Source organism: Aythya fuligula, chromosome 25 (genome assembly GCF_009819795.1).
Source record: "Aythya fuligula isolate bAytFul2 chromosome 25, bAytFul2.pri, whole genome shotgun sequence".
NCBI lineage: Eukaryota > Metazoa > Chordata > Aves > Anseriformes > Anatidae > Aythya > Aythya fuligula.
This window is the reverse complement of record NC_045583.1, coordinates 202,343-230,319: the sequence shown is the minus strand read 5'-3', so window position 1 is coordinate 230,319 and position 27,977 is coordinate 202,343. Positions and strand designations below refer to the sequence as shown.

The 27,977-nt window shown below is 41.5% G+C and overlaps 2 protein-coding genes across 2 annotated transcripts; both read right to left on the bottom strand.

The window, feature by feature from the left end:
• Positions 1 to 1,894: 1,894 nt before the first annotated feature.
• Positions 1,895 to 6,604, bottom strand: NRAS (NRAS proto-oncogene, GTPase). Its single transcript, XM_032203415.1, has 5 exons — positions 6,494 to 6,604; positions 5,448 to 5,626; positions 4,837 to 4,996; positions 3,138 to 3,261; positions 1,895 to 2,467 (listed from the first exon to the last, which is right to left on the bottom strand). The coding sequence occupies exons 1-4, from the start codon at positions 6,602 to 6,604 to the stop codon at positions 3,142 to 3,144; spliced, it is 570 nt and encodes a 189-aa protein (XP_032059306.1). The 3' UTR covers positions 1,895 to 2,467; positions 3,138 to 3,141.
• A 253-nt stretch (positions 6,605 to 6,857) lies between these two features.
• Positions 6,858 to 26,958, bottom strand: CSDE1 (cold shock domain containing E1). The gene is made up of 20 exons (XM_032203066.1): positions 26,879 to 26,958; positions 22,748 to 23,143; positions 19,662 to 19,860; positions 18,905 to 19,014; positions 18,451 to 18,543; positions 17,811 to 17,908; positions 17,573 to 17,654; positions 17,102 to 17,230; positions 16,804 to 16,929; positions 15,565 to 15,777; positions 14,474 to 14,614; positions 14,227 to 14,385; positions 13,521 to 13,628; positions 12,484 to 12,659; positions 12,033 to 12,145; positions 11,398 to 11,517; positions 10,953 to 11,131; positions 9,715 to 9,878; positions 8,624 to 8,756; positions 6,858 to 8,151 (listed from the first exon to the last, which is right to left on the bottom strand). The coding sequence occupies exons 3-20, from the start codon at positions 19,858 to 19,860 to the stop codon at positions 8,104 to 8,106; spliced, it is 2,391 nt and encodes a 796-aa protein (XP_032058957.1). The 5' UTR covers positions 22,748 to 23,143; positions 26,879 to 26,958; the 3' UTR covers positions 6,858 to 8,103.
• Between the last annotated feature and the right edge of the window lie 1,019 nt (positions 26,959 to 27,977).

The window sequence follows — 27,977 nt, the reverse complement described above, 5'->3', positions numbered from 1 at the left end:
CCATATCAAAAGGAGTGCTTAATTTTCACACCTGACTACACAGCCTTCAAACACCAGCTGCCAGTTGCAAAACCCTTCCCATGGCAGCAGGCAGCCATGCTCTGAACTATGCAGTCAAGCCTGCCAGAGAAGCAGCTCCAAATTTTTCCAAGTAGTGCAAAAGCATAATGGACCTACCATAAACTCACCATTCAACACAGCACAAGCTCCGCACTGCTGTCTTTCCAAAATGCTGAATCTGTGCAACCAGAGGTGTATCCCCAAAGCTATCTTTTTCTGTAATTTTATTAAGTGGGCAAACAGTATGTCACAGAACTCCAGGGACAGTCAGCTCCTGCTTCAGGGCTCAAAGAATGCTTTCACAAACAACTTGCACCAAGAAAAAAAAAAAAAAAAAAAAAAAAGAAAAAACACCAAAAGAAAGAACACCAAAAACAACAAAACTGCTTGGTGATTACAGACAGCTTACAATGATCATGATTCTGTCACGTTTAACTTGCAAGCATGATATCACCTTCAAATGAACTGAAGTCACAGCCAGTGTTATCCATAATGCTACCCTCTACCAAGTATGTCACTGGAAAATCATGTAAAAATAATGTATTTTAAATTCTCATCAGTGTCACATCTGTCAAGAATAAAATAAATTGCTAAAAAACTTATCTGGAGTATCAAGGATAAAGAAAACATGATACAGACTGATCCTCTGCATTCCAAGAAGAAAATTAAGAATGTAATTAGTGGATGAAAAAGTATTGAAGTTTTTTCTCTATTTACTGATTTCAATTTGGAATTTTCAACTTCAAATGAAGATGTAGGAATCTGACACCAACAAACTGAAATTAAGCCTTTTGCAGTTCTACATTCACAGTAGCTCTGCAGACTGAATACTCCCTCCGGAGGCTGAGGACTCATTACTCTTCCATCAGACAGTAGTAACTGGGTATTCAACTTTGCTGTGAGAAATGCTGTCTGATCACACACAACAGAATCAGTAGCACAAGAACTAAGGAAGGACATGGTATTCCAAGGAGCGCTAGTAGGCTTCACAACAGGGACCACATTTGTACATCCCATTTACATAAAGTGACAATGTCGTGTTCTAGGAAGAAATCACACAGCGTATGCAGCAGTTCTGTGGTACTTTGAGGCTGTTACGACAAACCCAGAATTCCCATCAGTATATCATGCACCTTCTGCGTAGACATCACTGAATCCCTTCCTCATTTTGCAAGGATGCTGCAATCAGAAGTTAGCTCAGCTTTCTTGTTATAGCTCGTTGCTTTCTCCCATCAGCCTGGACACCTGTGACAACCACTGCACCAATTCCAGTCAACTTCAAATCCCAGACTCCTTCTAAGACAAAGAGGCTCTCCACCTACGTTTTACAGAGCCATTTGGAGGAGACTACATTTATGGTCCAGCAGTAAGAAAATAATTCAGAATAAAATAATTTGCAAGTTACAGACAGAGCTGAGTAACAACTGCCCACACTAACCTCCAGTTATTAGATTAACTATCTGTCCATAAATATTGGCAGTTAATGTTAAAGTGAACAGCTGACTAATTTGGTCCAACCTGGAAAAGGAAGATCCAAATGCTCTAGAAAACCAATACAGAATATGCACAGTTCCACCTAAAAAGAGGTGGATAGATCCATTTTGATGGATCAAAAATGGATGCAGTATGCTCCCCTCCCTAGTTCAAGGGTTTTACAAGCACCTGCTGAATCTTTCAGCCTACAAATTCCTGTTTTAGTAATCTACCATGCAAACAGATCCTCCACACAAGACTTGCCTACTTAAGACAACAAGCTAAGATATTCCAGTCCTTGTGACTTTCCTCAGCCCAAGGGAACAGGTTACAACTCCAGATCTTCTCAGCAAACAGGCACTTAAATTAGCAAAGGTATCTCCTTTTTATTACAGAAAAATAAAAGATCAGTTGACCAGTTAAGTGGTACTCCTGGTACAATGCAGATGTTGCAAATATGCTGTGTGGGTGCACAGACAGAAGATACCAATCTGATAAGTGACAGGAGCTTCAAAGGTGGCAAAACCATTTCTGCCACTCCTCTGACAACACTGCAAATCTGCATCTGATACAAAGGGAACAAACACTACTTCTAGCTTTTACTCTAGAGGTAAAGTGAGATCTTTTTCACAGCATTTAGTCTCTGTAATTCACTTTTCTTGTGACTGGTTTTCTTCTTGAACAAGCCCAGACAACACAGTGAGAAAAGAATCCCAGTACACCAAGAGATGTGACTGCTCTGTTAGTTGAGCAAGGAGGTAGACACCAGAGATGTTTTCTTCAGATGGAGCACAGAAAAGGACCCTGTGCTAATTAACTGGTACCAAGATTCTGGTCACTGGCACCAAAATACTGCAGGGTATCAGCATGAGACGCAATACAGTAGCATCGAGACTTGTCCAGCAGCTACGTCTGCACCATGTACTCCTGGCATCTGGAACAGAAAGGCATCTCTAATTAGCTGCTGTACAAATCTGTGGTACATGTGCAATGCGACAATGCAGTACAAGTCCTGGACTGGTCTACCTGTTTTTACAGTGATGAGCAGCATCTTTTAGGCAACCATTGTAAACAATCTCACTCAGCTGGGGCACTCCTAAGTCTCATTTCTTGCATTACATATTGCAGAGGAACATAGCTCAAGATAAATTCTGCAGAAATCAATCATCAGCAAATGCTGACTACAGAATTGCACGTTTCCCTTTTTAGTTCAGGTATTACTTGTGCACAAGACAGAAATTATACATTCTCCAAACAGTCATAGAAAAACAACGAATGTTTCCCAAAGGAAGGAGACTGACAAGAGTGATATAAAAAAAAAAATCACACAATTATCATTTCAGTGGAAATCTACAGGCTGCAGCCAAAAGGTTGCTATGAAAAGAATTTTCCCTAACTTTAACTATTGACAAAAAAAAAAAAAAAAAAAAAAAAAAAAGGAACTAACTAACTGAAGGATCAAAATCTCTGGGTATCAATGGGTCATATAATAGGGGGAAAAAAAAAAACACACCTATAGCAGCTATTATTTCTAAGCTGTGCTTATCAACAACTGAAAGACATACAGACAAGAAGCCTTAAGAAGAACTTCAAGTACAGCTCACCTTATCACATCACAATGCAGGACAATCCCATGCAGCCTTGATTCCCATCTTCACTGCTGTTGAGCTTTTTCATCCGGTACTGCCGGATCTCTCTCACCAGCGTGTAAAAAGCATCTTCAACACCCTGAAATGTAAACGATCCAGGTAAAGTACTTTTTTTCTTGAATCTTTTGAGATCACTGTTCTTTCCATCACAGGATCCCTTGATGTATTTGAAACACATACTTCTACAGGAATAGTAGTTGCCAGCTTATCCCACAGTTCATTAGAGGAGGGAACCAATTATCTAAAATGCTTCAGTTGCATTCTTAACTCTTCCTCTGAGGCAAACATCCAAAGTAACAGCCATTAAAAGAAACGAGGCAAATTGTAACCATAGAGAGGTCCCATGCAGGCAACAAGCTACTTCTTGTCTCATCATACCCATTTTAAAATTCTTCAAATTTCTGGCTATTATTTCATGGAGGCAGAGCCACAGATTCATTGCAACTCTGAAGAAATGCATTAAATCAATGCGGGAGATTCTTTCTGTAAAATAACCTTATAATTGCCCTTCATTAAGATGAGAAAACTAGACAGGCCTGGGATGACTACCTGAACAATCTACGCGCTTCTCAGCTAGAGCAGATGAGCTCTCTTCTCATTAACATCACCCACTGAGATAAAAACAGAACTCTTTCAAAGTAAGAGTCAGTAATGAAACCAAAAACTGAAATTTGCAAATTACACGGAATCACAGAATCGTCTAGGTTGCAAGAGACCTCCAAGATCACCCAGTCCAACCACTGACCTAGCACTAACAAGGCCTCGACTAAACCATATCACTGAGCTCTACATCTAAGCATCTTTTAAAGACCTCCAGGGATGGTGACTCCAACACTCCCCTGGGCAGCCCATCCCAATGCCTAACAACCTTTTCAGTAAAGAAGTTTCTCCTAACATCCAACCTAAACCTCCCCTTGTACAGCTTTAGCCCATTGCCCCTTGTCCTGTCCCCAGGCACGTGGGAGAACAGACCAACCCCCACCTCGCTACAGCCTCCTTTAAAGTACCTGTAGAGTGTGATAAGGTCACCTCTGAGCCTCCCCTTCCCCAGGCTGAACAATCCCAGCTCCCTCAGCCGCTCCTTGTAGGACTTGTTCTCCAGACCCCTCACCAGCTTCATTACCCTTCCCTGGACTCACTCAAGCACCTTGATGTCCTTCTTATAGCGAGGGGCCCAAAACTGAACACAGTACTCGAGGGGCCCAAAACTGAACACAGTACTCGAGGTACGGCCTCACCAGAGCCGAGTACAGGGGGGCAATCACTTCCCTAGCCCTGCTGGCCACACTGCTTCTGATACAAGCCAGGATGCCATTGGCCTTCTTGGCCACCTGAGCACACTGCTGGCTCATATTCAGCCGACTATCAACCAATACTCCCAGGTCCTCTGCCAGGCAGCTTTCCAACTGCTCATCTCCCAGCCTGTAGCTCTGCTTGGGGTTGTTGCGCCCCACGTGCAGGACCTGGCACTTGGCCTTGTTGAACCTCATGCAGTTGGCCTCAGCCCATCGGTCCAGGCTATCTAGATTGATAAAATCAATTTGATTTTAAAGTACACCCTCCAATAGATAAGAAAAAAGTACAAGTGAAAGAGTTAGACCATTCTTCAGTTAGCGTACAAGTAGAAGTCTGACCAAGAATGGAAGCACCTTACCTGTCTTGTTTTAGCAGATGTCTCTATAAAGGGGATTCCATAGCTTTTTGCTAATTCTTGAGCCTGTTTTGTGTCTACTGTTCTTGTGGGCAAATCACACTTATTCCCAACCAGAACCATTGGCACATCATCTGAATCTTTCACTCTCTTGATTTGCTCTCTTAGAAAATAAAATAAAATAAAATTATGATCTATTTTCTACATGTAAATGGTGTTACAGTTCAGTATCCAAACAACGTTGTGCTACAACAATATATACTGAAGCTAGATAGGATGTCAGGGGTTCTAACCTACAGCAGTACTTCCAACAACTTCCTATAATCCATCCTCTAGTCCTTGTATAACTCTGCTCTAATGTGCTTTCGCCTTCTTACCCATTTCTTCTTACCCAGAACATTTTGTATGTTCTGAATGTCAGCTGATTAACACAACCGAGATAGCTGCCCCACTCATTGACTAACAATATATAGACACAGAATGCACATAAGCTTAAACTTTCTGAAAGAAGGCAGAATTAGTATTTTTCTATTTAGTCTTCACTAGGTCTAATGACAAAAACACTTGAAATCTCTTCCAATCTTTTCTCCTTGTGGCAAAGACCCAGATCATACCTGTACAGGTTAATATCAGCAAACGATTTACTGTTGTTAATGGCAAACACACAGAGGAATCCTTCCCCAGTTCTCATGTACTGATCACGCATAGCACTATATTCTTCCTGTCCTGCAGTGTCCAGAATATCTAACAAGCATGTCTCTCCATCAATAACAACCTGCTTTCTGTATGAGTCCTGCAGAAAACACAAGCAAAGTATAGATTATAAAAACACATAGAACTACCACTTTTCCATACCAGACAGCATTAGGAGCAAAAATAAATTTTAAAAAATAATATGCATAGAATTAAGAAGAGCTTTTTTTTTTTTTTAATGCACATACACACAGTGAAAAAACACCAGTACATATAATGCACAGCACATTATCTTAATCCTCCCACCTTTCTAACCAAAAAGAAAAGTCGCATTCTCCCTAAGAAATTCCTTATTTTGAACATAGAAGAACAATAATACTCTTGATACAACATTGTGGTCAGCATCCATGGTCCGTGCAGGTCAATGGTGATGTTTTTGTTGCCATTGTTGGCTGCCTATGTTCTGCTTTAGAAAGCAATAAATGGAACAGACACGGGGCTATTCCAGGATTCCTTATCACGTGCACACCCATCTCACGTTTTCATCTCACATTTGGTTTTCAAGCAAAACACCCACAGCAGCATCTGGGCTCCTTACGTATGTACATTGTTTGACCAAGGACAGACGGATGCGGATTTCTCGTACCACCTGTTCAAAACTCTCAAAAGGTTCATTTTTTTAAATATTCTTGAACGGGATTCAGACGCTGCCTCATAAAAATCGCCGGTCTCTTTAAAGCGGATACACTGAAAGCATGCACACACCAAGAGCCGCAGCAAAGGTTTGAAGGGGGGAGAAAGAAGGAAGGACGAGGTTTGCACGCCCTCTCCGATACAGACGGCTCCCACCAACCCGCAGGACGCGCCCTAGCCCCGGTTTCCCTCTCGGCGGTTCGCTCGCTCGCATTTTCTCCAGCCACGCGCCCTCCGGTTGCCACCAAACCTCCCCCCCGCCCCGCGGCCTCACCTCGATGGTGGGGTCGTACTCGTCCACGAAGTGGTTCTGGATGAGCTGGATGGTCAGCGCGCTCTTGCCGACGCCGCCGGCCCCCACCACCACCAGCTTGTACTCGGTCATCGCCCCCCCGGCGGCCCCGCGGGGAGCAGCGCAGCGCGGCCCGGCCCGGCCCGGCCGCCGCCCCCCGCCCCAGGCCCCACGGCGGCCGCGGCCCCTCCCGCGCGCCTTCCGCCTTCCGGCCCCGCCGCGTCGTCAGCAGCCGGCGCCGGAAGAGCGCCCGCCGCGCCCCGCCCCGCCACGTGACCCCGGGGGCCGGCGGGCGGCCCCGAGGGCGCGGCCCGCGCCGGGACAGAGAGGGCGGAGGCGGGGGGGGCTTGTCTCAAAATCAGTAAAACTTTATTCTATTTCCATTCTTTGCCATTAACAGAAAAAAATTGGAGAAAGCAATGTTTGTTTTACAAAGATAATGCATCTCCCAGAGAAGAAAACCCTAAATCGAGAATAGAGGTAACATGAAAAAACAAACAAACAAAAAAAAAAACAACACAGTACTGCCCTCTATTCAAAGAAAGGAACTCCTGATCTTTTTGGTAAAGTAATACTTAGACCAATCATTCAGTTTTCTTGCTTGATAACGTGTGACTGGGAAAACGGGGGAAGGGGCGGGGGGGCGGGGGGAAGCACACAGACATCAACTATTTCACCTTGATGAAAGTCTCAGTACAGCTATGGAAAGCCTAAGTATTTATTCTTTTACAGTACACTGGGTGCCGGCTGCAAAGAAGAAAAAAAAAAAGTATTCACTTCAGGCACAACTTCTTTCTTTGTAAATTTAAATCAGTAAAAGAAACTGGGTTTAGAAGCTGCAGTGTTCTAAGCAGCAGCAAATTTGTGCATTGTTTTAAATATATTTAAATTACCACACTGATGGCACACCTCAGCCTTATGAAATTCTGCACTGCATGTGTTTCAGAACACTACAAAAATAAGTCTATCCCAGAAAGAGACTTTCACTGAGCTCTAACACAACTTTGCTGTCTAAAGAACTCAAGTTAAATGAAATATGAAAACATGGTAACATCTGGCCATCAACTTAAGTTATCTGAATGCTCATACAGATTTTCTGTAAAGTTGAACTTACTCCACCCTCATGGTCCTCATAGTTTGAGCAGAGCGAGCAGAAGTGAGCCTTCCACTTCCACTTAGAAGGAAAGATACAATGCAATCGAGTACTAAGGCATAGTAAAATATCTTGGCCAAAATAACAAAGAAAGCATAGATAACTGTAGTGCAGAATTCCATAAGGTCTACCAGAGTAGAGCTGTCTATAATGTTTACTCACATAGGCAATGTAGATTTGCAGTTACCAGTTGCGTTAAATGCACCATTCAAAACAAGCTTCTAAAATGTGATACTATAAGGCGCCACCTTAAGTTCTCCAGAATGCAACTGTGCATAATTTTAAAATGGTTTCATAAATTTATTTTAAACATAACATGAGAAGGTGTTAAAACTGGTGTAATAGCTTCTTAAAATTTGGAAGGGATGAATAGGGAGATATTCAGTACCCTTCACCAGCCCCCACCACTCAGTCGTACTTCAGGTATTGGCTTTGTTGATCAGTCTATAACACCAGCTTGACGGATCTTTCTCTCTGCACCAAATCCCTGCAAGAAAAAACAAAAGCTTTTTAAGGTCCAGCACCACGCTGTAAGGCAAACTTGTTTTGTTCCAACCATGTACAGCATTGGAACATTTCTAATTCACCACATTTGTCTTCAGAAACAGAGACAGTAACAAAACAGGGTTGTGTGGGTTACTCCTTACAAATTAAAACCATAACACTCATAAGTCCTAGCTTCATAGATTCCAGACACTTTATTCCTTCTGTAAATCAAGTGTTGACAAGACTTCTCATGCTCTACTGAAACCACAGCATACATTATCAACAGAGAGTATAGTGTCCCCAACTTCTGACCAAAATAGGCTCATCTCAACAGCAGGAGACTCATTTGCGATGGAATTGAAGTGGACACCACATTTCAAACAGTTCAGATTTCCAGTAGCAAAGACAATGCTATCCAAGTTAAAACGTAAACTGAAGTTATCCTGCAAGCAGCAGCTTTATATTTCGCTTACCTTTGAGTTATCCGGTCCCCTGGGCTGACGAAGAACTGTTAGACGAGGAGCATTGGCATCATCCAGATTAATGTTCTTTAAACGATTAACAAGTCTATCAGGTCGTGGAGCAGCAACAGCCTTAGCGCCTTCACTGTAACAAAGTCAACCACATGGAGTACTGATGAATTCCCAGAGGTGGTGTAAACTACTAAATTCAGTCACTTTCCATATTAAGTCATTACCATGATCTGTCTTGTTTGAAAGCAGACCTGGATGACACCGCAGATGTCTGCCTCAAAACCATTACTTTAACACACCACTAGACTGCAACAGCAGTAGATCAAAAGATCAAAACAGTATTCTCATTCTCAAAGGGGGTATTTCTCCAGTAAGGGTGATGTAGTTACTATTAATGCATGCATGACAGTATTCCCTACTTTTCCGTTGCCTTTCACTACACCAATAAAAGGCTTGTGAGTTGCCAGCACACAGCAGCAGGATATAGTTATCCCTGAAGACAATGAGAACAGACTTTGGAAAGAAAAATTAAATATTATCACTTCCATGGCAACAGGAAGATTTCTCAGACTTAAGCAAAATACACATTTAAAATAAGATGGTACGATTTAGAAGTTGTTCAAAAGCACAAAAATAAAAAAAAAAAAATCAAACACGTATCTCCCCTAGAAATGATGCCCCTACCTCCCAGTCAAAAAAGACTGAAAAACACCTGCTCCTTAGGGAACAACTGGAAGTGTTATGCATAAAGCATGAATTGCCATAGTCCAGGAACTTCATACAGAATTCCATCTGTTTTCTTATCATTCGTTAATTTCTGCAAAGACCATCCTTGCTATGGGGGAGCTTCTTAAAAAGAGAATAAAAGCAGAACAAGCTATCTGCAATTAAGTAAAGCTGAATTCTGATGCTGCAAAGTACTGTATGTCTTACAAGCGCTGGTATTTCTCAGATGAGAAGCTCCCACTGAAGCCAGCTGAAATTCAGAGCTCCAGTTCTAGGAACAGCTAGCTCAGTTTACACGTAGCATGCACACTCTACTACTGATGCAGGCAGTCTGCTAGATTAAAACAGTGATTTTAAATCCTCACCAGACACGCCACACGTTACAGGCACTGCATTTCCCTGTGCGCTGGTTCAGGATTACTGAGAACTCCACTTCATCCCCAGCCTGTAGTTCCACACCATCCTGAACTTCTTTGACATGGAAGAAGAGCTTTTTGCTGTCACCCACTTCATAGTTAATGAAACCAAACTGAAAACCAACACATCATATGGTTATGTCTTTCCCCTTGATCCAAACAGATGCAACAACACACAGTATTGCACAATTTAACAACTTATAGGGAAAAAAAAAAAAAAAAAAAAAAAAAAAAAAACAGGACTCCAAGGAGCCTAATGGAAGTGGAAATGCAACTTCTACACTGAACAGAACTCTACTTCTGGAAGTCTAGCCACACTTCTGGAGTTTCTAAAGGCACATTTAAACCCCAAAGCCTATAAGCAAGTTCTGAAAAATGCCTAAGTCCTGACATTTGAATTAAACAGAAAAAAAATCAAAATACATTGCTGCATATTCTTTTCTAAGACACCACCTTCAAAACTACGTAATAGAAACAATTTTTTTTTTTTTATAGCAGTGACAGACAAAAAAAGTTTGTTTTTTTTTTTGGGTGGTCCTGTACAGAGCCAGGAGTTGGACTTGATGATCCATGTGGATGCCTTCCATCTCATGATATTCTATGATAAAGCAATATCCAGCAAAACCCATCTGGCCTCTCCATAAGTAACTAGAGGTTAATGCTGCGGAATAACTATAGAAATGGACAGCATTCACAACACTTAGTTCTCTAACTATTCTGAGATGCAAATAACTAGGACAAAGGTCAAACTTCACATTTCAGGTAGACCACAATCATCAACTGCTTAATGCTGTGAACAAGCTTCTTCTAGAAGCAGATTAGGCTTTTTTTAAGAAACAAAACAAAAACAACTTTTTAATGCCTTCTTCAGCACAAACTAGTCAGATCAGTTTCTAAGACATCTCAATGAACACGACAGAGCAGCTCCTCAGAATCAGCCACAGTAAGAACTGCTGCTCCCTAGCACTGAAGCATCAGCTGATGTACTAGTTCACCTTTCCTGAAACCATGTTACACCCTGCACAAATCAGTAACTGGGTTTTATAAGCCTAGGTCCCTAGAACACAGTATAAAGCAATCCATTTGTGCACAACAAACTTCCTGCGTTCAAGTGCTGAAGCAGGTTTTCATCTACTGTATGCTAGCTCAAACACATGCATCTTGCCTTCAGAGCAGTATTCACTCACCTGATCTTTCACACATTCCACTGTGGCCCTGCGGAATGGTGTGATGTTGACAGCCATTGTCTGCCCATTTTGGCCAAGCACACAAAGCTGGAACTTAACTGTCTCCCCCTTTTGCAGACAGTCACCTTTGTTTGCCATTCCAACAATTCCAAATGGATAGAACTCCCCTTTCATCTCACCTTGAGGAAGAAAACATACATGACATAATTAAGAGTCTTTTTTCCTACCTGAGGGCATTTAGAACTTATTTCTGGTATTAGAAATAGTGTTTTTACTGTCATCTTAGTAGTGTGAATATAATCCTCAACACTTCCTTTTACATGTAATTTATTAAATTCCTATGTTTCACGTGTATCCAGGAAGAAAATAGTTATAATTTACCTTAGCTGAAGGACTATGTTTACTATACTTAAAGCAAGCCTCAGGTAAAAGCAGTAAGTCTTACCATCTTCCATGACTTCAATCATGCCCTGGTATTCAGTTTGTGTGGGATCTACACTGCGCAAAGGACGAATTACTTTACCAGAGTAAACGGTTGGATCGGCTTCTTCAGTGATACCATTCACTGAAAAGAAACAGACAGTGCAAGAATCAGGAAATTCTAGGTATACTTCTTTTTAAAAATAAAAAGTGACTGATTCATATTGACCACAAGCCTATAGTTTGCACCAGAACAAACTTACAACAGTACACGATCGCCCAGTAAAACCAGAACAGCTCTAATTCAGCAATATGTAGCGATAGCTTTTGTAATCAAGTCCACGCAGACAGTTCAAGAGCAGAAATTGAAGGGTATTAGCTTCTCATGAAACTACAGACCATAGAACCTGAAAAAGCACGCTGAAGGATTTTACTTCTCCTACCATTGCACTCCCAGCTCCCTTTGATCCGTCAATGTTGGTTAAGCATGCATTTTGCACCCCAAAATCCTTAATACCCACACCTGCAATTTTTCTTAGAGGAACAGCACAACTAGAATTACTAATTTTGCCACTAGGTTTCTCCTCATAGAATTGCAAACTTTAACTATCAGCACATCTCAAGGGCCTTTTAAGCAGAAATTACCAGGTAGAGTCTTACCTGCATGTGTTTTGTTCACCTTTTCTGCACTGACTTTGTTTCCTTTGCCTTTTGACAAACTGTATTCAACTGTGTCTCCAAGTTCCAGGCTATCAATATCACCACAGTACTCACTACAGGAATAAAATTATATGCAATTTTCCTTTAGTTACGTGACAACAGCGATGCTCATCCAACATTTACATAGGTTGATTAGAATCCTTTTAATTGACTCAGCATCTCACATTTTCAAGAAATACTCATTCAAGAAAGTGAAACTTCAAATACACTATTCAGTAACTGTATTTCTTGGCCTGGTATTCAGAAGCCTAGATCACAAAGAACATTGACTAACAGAAAAGCCTGAACCAGTCCAGCAGAGATAATCAATGGAACTTGAGAAATCTAAGCATATAACCACGTGAGGTCCAAGAGTTAAACAGTCATTTGTACAAAAAGGATCGTCATTCACCTGTAGTGGAAGAAGATCTCCTTATCATGATTAGCTGTTTCAATAAATCCAAAGTTATCTTTCAGGGCTGCCACATATCCCAAAAGCCTCTTGGAACTATAATTGCGTCCAAGCATTCTGACAGAAACAGCTGTTTGCAGACCAGTTCTCTTCACTTCACAAACGCTGAACTCAACCTGTTTAAGAGGTACATATCAATACTACAGACAAAACTCATCAACAACAAAAGCAATAAAAATACCCTACAACCCAGACAACTCATTTCAAGGCTGTGTAGCTGGAATCAACATCTAGGTTCTGCAGGAAAGCCATCTCCTAGCCACTATTCTCCCAGAAACATCTGTCAGTCACTGACATTTATTACATTCCAGAGAAGGGCAGAGTCAGTGTAACACCTAGAAAAGTGAGCCAGCCTCTACTACTCTGCTTCTTTTGACCACTACATATAAAGTTTCTTACCTTTATGTGGTTTGCCTCTTTGCACCACACACCATCAGTGACCCACAGTGAGCATGTACGTAGTTTGGCTCACTCCTTTTATAATTTTAAAAGCAGTAATCATTGCCTTTCTGCAGTACTCCTGCATGGCTCCTGAACATTAAGTTTTCAGGCTGCTCTTCCAGATCTATCAGCTTTTTCCCCAGTCACTATTTCCCTGGCCATTTTGCTGCTAAGGAAACATCCTGCTTTTTCAACATCCATCTCATTGTCTTTATGCTAACCTCCTCTTGATTATTCACAAGTGGAGTCAGTGTCTTTATAAGCAAGGCTAAGAATTTTTTTACTTATAAAATGTATAATTTACATAGCAAGACAGTATTTTTATATATGTGTCACCAGGTTTTAGAATATACTTTCTTAGCCATAGAGAAGATTAAGCCACTCAAACCCAGTCCAGAATAAAAGAAAAAGTTGACTCCTCAGGTGCCTTGTCCTTCATTTAAGGAAGGCAACAAATTCAGTAACAAGGCAAAGAGAAGCTCTCATCTTGAAGTGCACGAAAAAGTATTCCCCAATGGTATACTTAATTATATTGCCTTATCTCCAATCTGTGGATTAGCAGATCCTTCCACATCCTTGGCCTGGTAAGGAATGGTCAGTTTTACTCCACAGTCATCATAAACAATTATTCCATCCTCGGCTTCCTAAAGACAAGATATCAAGATTCAGCAATTAGTGTCTTATTTATTATCAAACAAGCTTACTACATATAATTTAAGCACTGCTCTTTGCATTTGTATTGCAGCAACTGGTAAGAAATGCAGAACAATGAACTCTGAATAAGATCAAAAAACACAGGCTTCAAATGACATAACCCTGTCTAGTAAGAGCCAGAATTTACTTTTTTTTTTTTATTCTCTAAAGATACTATTCCTGTGAAGTATTTATGGAAAGTTTAATTATTCTATCATAGTTTAAAGCAGCAGAACAAATAGAAGAGGCACTTCTCCAACCCTAGAACTTTAATTTCAACCATTTCTAGCATCTTCTGCAGTATGAGGTAGAAAGAGGATCTTCTCATCAAGTTCTTGTAAATTACCCTCAACTGCAGCATCATTAACCGTGCTCTTAGTATCTCATTTCACAGAAATTGGTTTTCATTGAGTGCTGTCATTAGCAATTCAATGCAGTCCATATTTATGTAGGATAACCAGTGCTTCAGAATGTTCAGTTACAGATTTAAAAGCAGCAGCCTTAGTCTGCAAAGCCAGAAACACAGCACAGCTGCTTCTTGCATACTACCTTCTCTTTGCCTTTATTAGGGCTAGTGGCTTTAGCTGGAGTGGCTTCTTTGTCTATAGTGCCCACAAAACGGTGATCTGATTGGGTGTGGAAAGAAACTGTGCCCTTCGGAAGTTTTTTAATCCTAATAGCATGATTTCTTTGGGCAGACAGCATATCCTGAAAAACAAGATCAATAAGATCTTAGACAGGCTGCATGTTAATGCTTTTGTGAAATCTTAGTTTTCAAAGAAATTGTACTACTCACAGGAACCACAGTAAACTCTACTTCATCAGAAATATGGAGTTGGTTTCCATCCATAATTTCACTGAAGTGAAAGAACATACGAGCATCCCTGTCAACACATTTAATGAAGCCAAAGCCATCTCTCATCGCTGCGATCACACCCTGAAAATAACCAGAGGGACAATTAGTTTTGCTACACATACATAACATTTGTCTGTAATAAGATAAAACTGTGGAGTACATAATAATCTGAACGTAAAGCTCCAATCCTACAAAAACGCTTCTTAATATATGCACTTCTCTGTGAACTGTAGTGCTCATGGTTACAGCCAGCCTGAAATTCAAGCAAACCCCACTTACCTAGATTCCTCAGCTCACTCTCTTATTCATATGAAGTAGAAAGTGAAGCAGAAAAGATGAGTTTAAGCCAATAACAAGGACTACAGTCAAAGAACCTGATATTACTGCTACCCATACACAGGTTAGTTTTGTCCAGCACTTTTTACAGGAATGAGATATTCTTTAATACTGACCTGCACATCTATCTCAGTCACCTTCACCCATCAAGAGCTGCTCTGCATATGACAGAACTTAGCTCTTTAGCATCCTTCTGTTTGAATCTCAGGCAGAGATTGTACAAAGAACAGTAAGACCAAAATTCAGAAGCCGAACACATTATCTCCCCCGATTCTTAAGACTTTTCACTGCCTGTACCAGAGAATTCTCAAGTTCTTCCAGCTTTCCTAAGGAACTGGAATTACCTACTTAGACTCAAGACCATTAAAACTTTTAAGTGTTCAAGACTGTGTTACTGATGTGTCTGCTATAACCAGCTAGCAATCCACTCCAAGAAGGCCAATTAACCTTTACTTTTCTTATATAATTTCATTTACTGAGTAGTTAACTTTTTATTTTCATAAAGGAGAAGTGTACAGAATTAATTCTGGATTTTCTACTATTTAAGCACAGTCTCGGAAGAGTGTCTGACTTCAGAAAAGGCAATGAAAGAAAAGACATTAGTGATTTTCACATTATGTTATTGAGACAACTACCCCAGTTTTCACCTTCATTCCTTCCCCTCAAGAAATAAAGACTTAAAAATAGATACTTGCCATTTCCCTAGTTTCATTAGTAAACTGGAAAGTATTTGGGAGAACCTCTATATTGGTGGCTCGTTCCAGTTTGTCACGCCTGTCTGTTGAAATATTGAATCGAACGTGGTCACTTTCCAGCAAAGTCACCTTGGATTTTGTATCTTTGTCTCCAAATGGAAGTTCTTTAGGAATCACAAAGTCAACTTTGATGCGGCCAGGTAACGGATCATTCTAGTGGACAGAAAAACGTAACACAAAAGTTTAGTTCACCTACGAAGCTCAGCATTCAAAACTTTATATAAGCACTTGGGAAAACGCTTATTAAGCAGCACAGTTTCATTCCCACGTTTGAGGTTGGAAGGCATCACATCTGAGTGACTGCTCCTAAGATTACAGTGGCATTACTAGAATTTAATTTAGTTTCTCTCTTACCTATTAAATCAGCAGTTCCACAGACTTCAGCTTCACTGCAAACAGAATAGTTTGCAGAAACACTACTACTAACAGGTGTACTGGACAACACCAAATGCCTGCTTGATTCTATCCACAAGGCTTCATTTATAGCATTTCTAATTTGCAATTTTACAGCGCACACCAAAATACAAGTTTTTTTGTTTGTTTGTTTGGTTGTTTTTTTTTTAAGTACTAAACAAGTATTGCCAAATAAATAAAGAATCTATTTTGAGAATTAAGTTCAGGCTTTCCTGTTAAGTGTTCAAGAACACCTGCTCCACACACACATGCACAAAAAAAAAATCCACCAAACACAAAACAAAACCCAGAACTGGCCTAAACACTTAAGATAAGTGGTTTCATGTACACCCTTCCCTAAAAGCCAAACATTAAAGGTCAAGTCATCTCTGTCAAAAAAAAAAACAAAAAAAACCCACTTCATTAACTGATCACAGGAATCCATAAAACACATTTTCTTCCCTTTTCACTATGCTTTTGCCTTTAACATACAGCCTTAGGGGGAAAAAAAAAAAAAAAAAAGTCCCTATTTTTCAGTTGGAAGTATTTGAAAGATTAAAAGACAACACACATTGCACAAGGTACACTATCATTTATTACCCTAATCCCTGGTCCTTACAAACTTTAGAAAAATTTCTTACTGTGACTGCTGTCAACGGTTTTTACAAGTTAAGCAGTCTTCTACTCTGACATGATGCTCACATAGTAGACTGTTACAGAAAAAGGGGAGCTTTCTCTGCTTGAAATCCAATACATTATTTCACAAACTTAAATACTGAAATGCACCTGATTTTTGCTGGGTACTTTTGGAATTACTTTGGTTACAGTTCCTTCAAAGTGTTCAATGCTGATATCTTCAAAAATAACAGTTCCTTGTGGCAGCAGTCTTACATCTGTTGCAACTTCTTTACCCTGAAAGTACAAAGCCAGTTAAATATCCATATTGAAGTGGTAAGGCAACAGATTATTTTCCTATGAACTTCCTCCCCTCCCCCTTCTTTTTACAAGCAAATTTGAAAAAACAGAGAGATGTCCAGTTGCACCCTAGGATCTCATCTTCAGTTTTTACTGGATTTCGTCTTACATTTCTGTCTTTGATTGTAAACTCCACATCATCACCAGGCTGTAAGGCTTCTAGGTCACCTTTAAATTCACTATAGTGAAAGAATATCTCCTTCACGACATCACCCCTCTCAATAAATCCAAAGGCTTCCTAAGAACAGAACAAAGTGTTTAATAAATTGCCAAATCAATATACCATCTTACAAGTTCTAGCAAACACAATACAAGATTATGCCATCCCAGTACAGCAATCTCATTAGTGCATACACCTTAGACTACCACAACAAATATATTAAGGGAAACAAACAGGAGTTCCTTTGTTTTCAAGGAGGTTATTAGTATCAAAGATTAGATATTTAAACCATTTCACCCAGTTGACCTTCACACCTCCAAACTCTTAATAACTCTTAATGCACTGAATTTACTTAGACTACCACTTTTCAGAGAAGCATTTAATCTTCAAGTAATATTTTGAAGCTAAAGCATCACTTACTTTCATGGCACAGACTACTCCTTGACAGCGGGCTTGTTTCTTTTTTAATAGCATAATGTTACGAGCACTTACAGCACCAGTACTAGAGGGAAGAAGTAAACATAATAAACCTGAAACACTTAAACTGGAGAAAAAATAAAATCTTATTTCATAATGACATTTCAGCTCTTAGAACAGGCATGAAGCTGCCTGACTACTAAAAGAGAAGTATGAGATCAGAATTGTAATACCAACTTACTGTTTATTTGTATCAATTACAAAGTTTATTTTATCTCCTGTTTCCAGCTGAATATTTCCTTCAACATCCTCTGGGGTGTAAGTCAGGTAAAACACTTCCTGTAAATTAACGTTGACTAATATTACTCTACTTGCAAAATAGTCAATTCGAAGAATTATTAACACTTTTCAGTGACAGTAACTGCTATTAAAGAAATTAATTTACTAAGAAAATTGAAAATGATCAAACACTGCATGCAAAAACATACTTTCTTCTAGTGTTGTTTTCCTAAGTCCATAACAACCAAGTTAAATTGAAAGGTATGTACATGGCTAACTTTAAATGTTGATTTCTAAACTTTCAAAGTTCAAACTAAGAATACATGAATGTTACGTAATCAAGCTTTGTTCAGTTTTAAAACTGAAGAACAACTGAACTATTTGGTTCCATATTAAATTCTCCATAGATACAGGTGGGCAAGCAAGCTGTACAATTAATGTATTTGCTTGTAGCAATTACCAAAGTATGCTTTTTATTTTTTTCCCCCTTCTAATAACTACAGTTCTTAGGACTATCAATTGTCTCCATTGCGTCAGATTTTTTGCTCATAGACCATAGTGACGGATCAGTCAAGAGTTCAAATAAAATACATAAGCTTTACCCCATTACGTTCGTAGCATACACTCCCTGTTGGACTCTGACCCGGGGCAGCTGGAGATTTACTCTCTAAATTGTGAGGAACAGCACACACAACCTACCAGTCAAAAAAAAAAAAATCCATTGCTAGTCATTTCAGGAGCAGCATTGTTGAAAACAGAATGAATCTCAGTAGCCTCTATTATACATTCAAGGATGCAGTTCTAGTTTTAACTCAACAGGGAATGCCTTGCTGTAACGTTTCAACCTTATAGAACACCTGTTGACTTGAAGAACTGTTTGGAGCAAAGCAACAGGTCATGCCAAACCTCTGAATTTCTAACAGAGTAACAAAAATAGATTTCGCTATAACTGAATACTGTATGCAGTTAATGTGCACACTAAATGAATCTGTCATTCCTGAAGTAAAGGATGGAAATTGTGTGAATTGAAAATAGACATTTATCACAGGCACTAACTTGTCCATTTATTCGCTCTTCAGGTAATATTTCTGGTTTGATCTTCACCAATTTAACAGCAATGGGTTTTCCAGTTCGGCGATCAGAAGACACCTCAAATTCAACATCGTCTACAAAATAATCAAACACAGTAATGGCATTATATACATTTTTTTAATCCCTAATGGTTACATCTGATAATTCACTGCTTGTACCTCAACACAACAAAATAAAACTCAGGTACTTTTGTTACCTAGGAAGGATATGCTGTTTGCAGAACTTCTCTGCTTATTCCCTCCTTTTGCTAAAGAACCATTCCACTGTAAAGGCTTGCCCAGCAATACTTCCTCTCCCCTTCCCTCCTGCTCACCATATAACAGACCTCACACTGAAGGAGTTCAGACTACGTAACATTGTTATTGAACAGTTTATAACCTTAATTGCCACATAGATCAGTGGCAACCTCCCCGTTCTGCAAAACGGTCAGCAATCTTAAAATGAATTATTAAAAAAGTAGTGAGGCACAGTCTTACACAGTCTAAGCACTTGTTTCTTAGTCGTGTAACTTTGACTTAACACTGCACCTTTTTCCAGAACAGCCACATTTGTATTAATACAAGCTGTAGTAAAGATCTTTCACCAGGAGTGTGAGATTAATTCAATCATCTTTTTAGCCCATCAGGAGCAACAGAACACATCTGTTAATGCCACAAGATAAAAAGGTTTTCTACCACAAGTAAAGACTGGTCTTCACTTGGTCAAAAAGCTGCCTAATTACCTCCTACTTTGAGCTCCTGTAAGTTGCCATTATATTGTGAACAGTGGAAGAACAGTCTAGCTTGCCGTTCTGAACACTGAATGAATCCGTAAGAGGTCAGCAGTTTTTCTATAACCCCAGTCTCACGCAGTGCTGCCGAAGTACCATTGGGGTACCCGTTGTGTCCATTGTTGTGGAGAAGGTTTGGATCAAAGCTCATCTGTACAAAAGAAAACATAGCAAGAACAAAACAAAACAAAACAAAACAAAAAAAAACAAGCATGCTACTTAAGTCTCTCCATAAACGCATAACAGAATAAGACACACAACAGCTTGTGGAATTTACTGTAACAGGCAAACTCTAACCATTTTTAAAATACAGTAAGAATTCCAAAACTGTCTAGCTCTTGTAAAACAGCAATTCTTAAATTCAGACAGGCAACAGAACATATCCAGAAATAAAACACTGAAATAAAGCCTGCTTAGACCAAAACAAGCTTATGACTTTCCTAAGTACATCTCAGACAAAGCACTCCTACATTCACCATTTCATATCAGACAAGCCTGAAAACACCTAAAACACCTGTTCTTCCAAAAGAAAAAGGAAAATACCAGTCCTCATGCCACTGTACACAGCAACTTCTCAGCAGAAGTCAGCTTTCAACCATGGTTCCCACATGGTTCTAAAAAACTACTGGTAATAATCTAATGGTAAAACTATTAAGAATAACCCATGCGGTTTTATTTTTCCTGGAACATTTCCACTTTCATACTACTGTTTACATGTTATTTAAAGTTCCACTTGAAAATGATGTTATACCAAAACCTAAGAGGTATTTTCACTCATTTTGTTTTGCAGGAGTGTCATTCTGACGTGAAAATGTCTATAAAGCTTCCAAAAGAAAAAGAGATACTTCATAACTGTCAAAACCTCAAGGGAATGAGGGTATTCTATTGCAGCGTAGAACCACAGCACCAGCGCAAGGCAACAGTACAACCTGGCAGTTTACAAATACCAAACAAAATATGTACCTGCTACATGAACAGCTGCTTCGCAAGCAAATTACCAATGGATTTTATTGCCCCAGCACTCATACTGTTTGGGAGTTCAGTAATGCACTGTGTTACATAAGGTATTGTAGAACAAGACAAAAAAATGCAGTACTGTCTGTTAAGAGTGGTGTGATAAGCTACAGTGTAACAGCCAAGCAGTTACCCAATCAATTTTAATCAATACTGCATTCCTATTCTACAATTATGAGAAGTCAAGGTTTGGGGGGTATCCTGAAACTGTGATAACGGGCATAAATACTATTATATGCTCAATTAGGTGTAAAATACCAACGTATCTGAAAATACATTGAATCAAAGACATGACCCCCGTAGAGAACCATTGGAAACTCCAGTCTACCTTCCTCCCCAAAGGCCTCATGCCAACGAGAAATGAGGGCAGCCAGCCTGTTGTCTAGCTCAGTCTTGAAAACCTCCAGTGACCTAGGTTCCACCATCTTTCTGGGTAACCTTGTGTCAATGTTGTTATTTGCTCCCAGCAAAGAAGTATTTCCCTTATGTCCAGACTAAATTGTTTAATGGACAAAGACCACAGGAACTGCACCTTTTTCATGCAGTAGATCATGTTTAGAGGACACATTTTCTCATAATATCTAATTTAAAAGAACACTATACCAAGCTGCTAAGAGCTGCACATTACTCCCTGCCAGCATTACATATGAACCCTCATCTTTTGAATAAGGCAACCCCTAGGACATCCGATTAAAAAGGAAGATACCCCTGTGGAAGACAACAACTGATGCGTTTCATTTTAAGCCACCCTAGAGTTTGAAATACTTTTCCAAATTAAATTAGTACTGCAAAATGGCTGTGGGAAGGGAACAAGATGTATTATTAAACCTTTTCACAAAAGAATGGGTTAATGGTCTTGCCTATTATGAAAGCTCAAATCAGTGTGACAAATGCTTTTTGTCAGTCATGGATAAAATGGTCTTTTCACACCTCCAGTGCTGGCTGAGTACACAAACATCCCCTGCTACAATGGCAAAGAAATTAAGTAATAGGTTACGACTAAAGGTACATCAGTTACAGGAAATAACAAAAATCTACCTAAGAAACAAGTTCAGAATAGCATAGCTTAGTGTTAGAACAATACTATTATCTCTTGCTCAAAGATCATCATTGCACGATGCCATCTGAACACCCTGGGTTTAAAGGAGAATTTATCATTTTAGCACAAAGCAACATAGTGGGTCTTCGATCAACTAAAGCCTGACAACTTAAGTTCAAGGAGAGAGATACTCCTCAGGGTGGCACTAAGATTTGCTGCAGAGGGCAAGGCATGGCATAACGTATCAGCAGTCTTTCCAGACGCTTGTCATATTGCCACAACTGTTCAATGCTGTAACAGAGCACAAAATAGCAACAAAAAGCCTACACGCACCAATTCTGGTAAATGAATAAAAACATAAAAACAGATAGAATTATTGTCACAAAACTGTTCTCTAAGAAACATCTACCAGGAGTACTGTCACAAAATCGTTAAGAAACTTCTAGGAATAGCCTACAAGATAGGTATTAACGTACAAACAAGACTTGTTCAGACTTGAAATATAATGGTTATATACTGGACCACAACCACCTGGCTGTGCTGTTCACTCACAACAGCTCACTCCCATTTTTAACACAGCTCATTAGTCAATTAACAAGAGTAAGAGCTATGAATATAGTTCAGCAATACAAGTACTTAGAAGAAGAGAAAAAAACTGTGCAGTAAGATGGAAAGGAAGCTAAACAGAGATTACACAAACTGAGGAAACCAGTAGTTTTGGGAAAAAAAGAGATTGAAATCACACCACTTTTACTAGAATAGAGAAACATTAATAACCAGCTAAGGTTATAAAACAAGTACTGTTAAATAGAACTATAACACGAGTAATATTAATTCATCATACTACAACCAAATCAACATTGTGACAGAACTGTTAAAAAACAACAACAACAAAAAAAAAACAACAAAAAATAGCCTTCTGCTAATAACCTGTTTCCAATTAAGTTTGAAAGAATGTAACTCTTTAAATAGCACATGCACCAACCTCGCAGTGATATTCAAATATTGCACTTTCAGTAGTATTAGCTGATTCTTCTGTTTCAGCACGAAGTTTCAAAGGATGAAGACTGCTATTTGACAGAGAGAGAGAGCACGCAAGAGAAAGTGATCTATCAAGCTAATAAAGAATACAATTGCTGCTGCCCTGGGCAGTTTCAACACAGCACTGGAGAAAACAAAGACTACTAGCAGCGTTGGGACGTGCTTTTTTGAAGCTGTTGAGTAGGCACAAACTTCTGGTTTCAGATCAAGCCTTGTATCTTCAGTGTAAGTTTCCTCTTCTTTGGTCTTGAGTTGTTGTTACGATGTGGTATATTCTTTTCCTGATCTGAACTTGAAGCAGCAGTTTCAGGTGGTAAATTCTGTTCTGTTCCACTTCATACTGGAAAGAGAAAAAAGACACACACTAAGAATAACTTTAACAGAAACTATACAGCCCTAGCTGTTCCTATGAATAGGCACATAATATCCTCTACCTTAATGCTACAGGTTTGATCCACACTAGGAAAAGCCGTCTTACAGATGTATTTGGCGTTCCCATTTTCAATTTTGGTTTCCCAAGAAACTCTACCTCCAGCCAGTGATATGCTATTTCTAATTTTAAACTCTTCAGATGCAGTTACACATTCCAGGAAAGGCCCCAGTTTGTACAACTAAAACAGCAACCTTTTTTCTTTTTGATGAATATCAGCATCATTTAATACACGATGTAGTCCTATTATTGCTACCAATAGCTTTATATGGGTACAGCCCCATAATTAATCAACAAGAACTTGCACACACTTTCAAAATAGCCACATGATACAAAGAGGAGATGAACTAGGATTTCCTGATGATTTTTGTTCTGAAAGGTAAGTCAAAGACCAGCAAAACCCTTAAAGCACCTTTAGCTTTGTATGAAAATAAACAAGCTTCTGAATTATTCCTACAGATGCTATATTCCTATTCTACACAGACCATATGCATGCCAGCACAGCTTGTAAAATAACCACAGAGTCAATCTCTGGCCTTCTTAAACCCCTGTTTACAAACCGTTGATGAAATATAGAAAATATTTGTACAGATAACATAACACAGAAGCCTCTCCCCAACAGCAACTAGATTAACACTTATCTCCTAGTGTTCTGTGGTACCACTTTGTGTTTTCACGGGAAAGCAGCTTAGACAGAATGCCACCTACCACATGAAATAGAAAGCTTATGAAGACAACTACTTTTAAAATAATATTTTAAAAAAATCAAGCTTTATTTTGAGTTTGTTACTTACTTAGTAAATAAGTAAGAAAACAGGGGGAGTGGAGATTTTTGCACATAAATCCTGTTAAGAAGCAACATAGCTGTGAATCTATGGATAAATTAGCATGTTACAAAGCAATCTAAAAGCATGAATCCCCTGAGCATATAACTCTTCCTGAAGTCATTCCACAAGCTCCGCAATGAATGAATAAAAATATGGACAAAGCCTATTTCCCCATTGTAGTTAGAAACACAATTTTTCATTTTACAATGAGCTTTGAATTTCCTTTAGTGAACTGTGAAGCTGGAACAGTCCACTTAAAAAACAAAAACCATGAATTTAAATGAACACAAAGACATTTTAACACTTAGCACAGTGAATGCTGACTGCAGTCAGCCACTCCAGATAAACACTCTGAACCTTCAAAAGCATACAAAGGACGCATGCAAATTCACCAGCTGGTTTTCACAGAAATTTATATTTCAGCCATCTCCCCTCCATATAAAACATCTTCCTTTAGCCATCAATCAGAACTACTTTGGTCTGCATTAAGCTTTCTTGTCACACCACACATACACAAGAGACTAAATGTGAAACTGAACTAGGGCAGAAATCCAACTGCAGGTACAAAGAAGTATGTGGCATAAAAGGTTTGCAGTGAAGGACTAAACTATATTAATAAAGTGAAATAAGAAGACTTACAGCTAATACAAAAATAATAGAATCGCTAGGTTTTTCACACACCTCTTTACAAGATTCAAACAACCTTTATCACTATCTCTTTCACGATAAAACATACATTCCCCCAAGTTCAACAGAAACGAAGCAGGCACACACCACACCATGGGAACTGCAGAGAAACGTATCATCTTATTATTAAAACACTTCTCTCTCACTTAGTTAGACTAATATTGTTAGAGCTCTACAAGAGCTACTAGTTAGATCAAACTACATTTCACACTTCTGGGGCATGGAATGTATTATGTTTTCAGAGAACAGTCAAAACACTTGTCTGCCCAAAGATGACTAAAACAAATGTTGCCAGGTAATGGCATAAAGATTAAGATTTTCCCTTAAAAGCAGGTTTGACTCATTTACTACATTCACTATGTTTAATCATTCCAAAAAAAAAAAAAAAAAAAAAAAAAAGGAAAAAAAAAGGGCAGAAGAATGAAGCAAGCTAAAGTCAAGAAAAAACTGGAAAATGGGTGTGTGCATCTGCTCAAGTTTTTTACTTTCTAATTCAGCTACTATAAATACTCCTCCAAATGGTAAACACCCTGAGCAACTGCCCAGCCCCTGGGTCACAGCGGACAGTGCATTTCTGTATTTACAGCTGAACAAATTAGTGCAAAGGCAACGAAGAGACAGAGCTGGATTAGTCCTGTTCTTGGAGTCTTTCTGATGTGGATTTTGCTAGATGACAGTAAGTCACACGCAGTTGTTCATACCTTGAAATCTATACAGCCTAGCAGTAAAGACTGCCAGATTAGACGCTTTGATTCTCATTTTCTTCACACAGACAGGTATGTATCTGTGAGAACACGTATTTCACAGAATTAATGCAAGGGCTTCTAGATGTAATCCCCTCTTATGTATGATTAAATTTAACAGAGATAAAACTTTGCATTTTTATTATGAATTCACAGCTCAGCTGCTTGATGACACTGGGAGGTAACGCCATTGCACATCTGAGGCGGTTATCAGATGGAAGTACCGAGTATCATCTCCTGAACACTCCAACCAAAATACGACAGCAGCGGTATCGGCTACCTGGTATTTACTAGATTACTGAACACATCTACTTAAAAAAAAAAAAAAAAAAAAAAAAAAAAAAAAAAAAAGCTACAGCGAAAAAAATCCAACGCCAATTTAATGCTTTTGGTATCATCGATTGAAAATAAAAAAAAATTTTAAAAAAGTATCAAAAGCAGAGCTCAGGGAAGGGCCCCACGCCCGCTTTAACCCCGCCGAGCAGCACCGAGCCCGCCCCGCACCGCCGGCCTCGGGGCGCCGCCAGCCGCAGGAGGCGCGCACCAAGATGGAGGCCGCGAGCTCCGCCGAGGGGCGGCGCCAGGAGCCCCGGGCAGCGGCGCGCCGGGCGGGGGCAGCGGGCAGCACATCGCCGCGGGGGCTGCCGAGGGGCCGCGCCGGGCTCGGCCGCAGCGCTGGGAGGGGCCGGGGCCGGGGCCGCCCTCCCCGCACACAAAGGGGGCGATGGCGGCCGCTCCCCGCACACAAAGGGACAGGGCCGGGGCCCGGCTCTGCGGCGGGCGGGGCCGCGCGCGGGGCACGCCGGGAGCTGCCGGCCACCGCCATCGCCCCCCCCCCTCCTCGCGGCCGCCCCTCCCCCCAGGAGGCCCAGCGCCGAGGCCTCGCCCGGGGCCTGCCGGGACCCGTAGTCTCCCCCCCGCGGCGCCCCGGCCGAGCCGGCGCCTGTCGCCCTGCAGCCCCCAGCAGCCCCCGCGGCGCGGCACGCCGCGCGGCACGCCGGGAAAGCGAGTTCCGGAGCCGCCGTCGCCGCCCCGCCCCCGCGGCCGGGCGGGACTCCGGCCCCCCGGGGCCCCCGCGGCGGGGCCTCCGCCCGCGGGACGCCGGGAAACGTAGTGCGCGCGCCGCCAAGGCCCGGCGGCCCCCGGCCCCCCGTCGCCGCGGGCCGCGGCCCAGCGGGCGGCCCGCCCCCGCCCCGCGCTCTCCCCGCTCGGCGCGGCCGACGAGCGGCGCGGGGCAGCCTCCCCCCGCCGGGCCCGCGGCGGCAGGCGGGGCGCGAGGCCGGAGGCGCCTCCCGCCTCGCTCGCCGCCCCCCGGAGGCCCCCGGTCCCCCCTCGCTCGCGCCAGCGCCGTCTCCGCCGCGCCGGGAGCCGCCGCCCGCCGCACTCACCCCCCCAGCTCAGCGCCCCCGCTCCAGCGCCGCCATGAGCAGCACGGCCCAGCACGTAGGAACAAATCCCGGCCTCTCGCGAGAACGCGGGGCGGAGCCGCGCCTGCGCCCGCAGCGGCCCCCAGCGGTCGCATGGTGCGCATGCGCGCCGGGCACCAGGCCAACGGCGCATCCCCGCGCGGCGGCTTCTGCGCAGGCGAGCGCCAGGCGGGCCCCGCCCCCCCCCCCCCCTCCTTCCGAGCGAAGGGGGCGGGGCCGGGCGGGGGCCGGTCCCGGCCTCGGTCCCGCTGCAGCGCGGGGCACGGAGCTGCGGGGCCCAGGGGAACGCGGCGCTACCGGGGGCAGGCCCGGTGCCGGGGAACAGCCCCGCCTGCAGCGGAACCCTCGCCTCGGGGCCCGGCGCGGGGCCCGTCCGCCCCTGCCGCCCGCCCGGGCACGCGGCTCGGCAGCGCTGCCCTGGGGGCTCCTGCCTGCAGCCTCCAGCCGGAGCCCAGCCCTTTCGCACCGAAATCCCCGGCAGCCCTACCGCCTGCAGGCACGCCGGCACGGGCTGCGTTCTCACACAGCCAAAGTAGGACAGCAGCAAGTGAACAAATTTCAGCCTCCTGCTAACGCAGCTACTGCTAATTAGCAATGACCTCGTTAGTCAGAGCAACGGCTGTTTAGTTTCCAATTCTTCAGGCTGCATGACAATGAGCCTATGAAAAGAACTTTAAACCACACGAGTGTATCTAAGGTAAAAAAGCACTGTCACACACTTCAGATTACATTAATTTAAAAAAGATCAAATGCAGTATTTTTGGTCTTTGTAGTATTTCTTTTGAGCATCAAGGTAAAATGAGAATGGGGATGCAAAAGATTTCAGTAGAGGCAGAAGAGACAGAAATATTGCCAGGACTCACAGAACAGAATACACTTCAGAAAACACTGCCCACAGTTACTTTTATTCCCTCTTAAATAATTTCTAATAACAAAGAACTGTACACAAGAACACTCCTGTACAAGAATCCCTTGTATCTTCTGAACAATTTTTCTGGATATTCCAAAGGACCGCAAGGAAATGCCTCTTATTAAAAAAAAATAATAATAAAAATAAAAA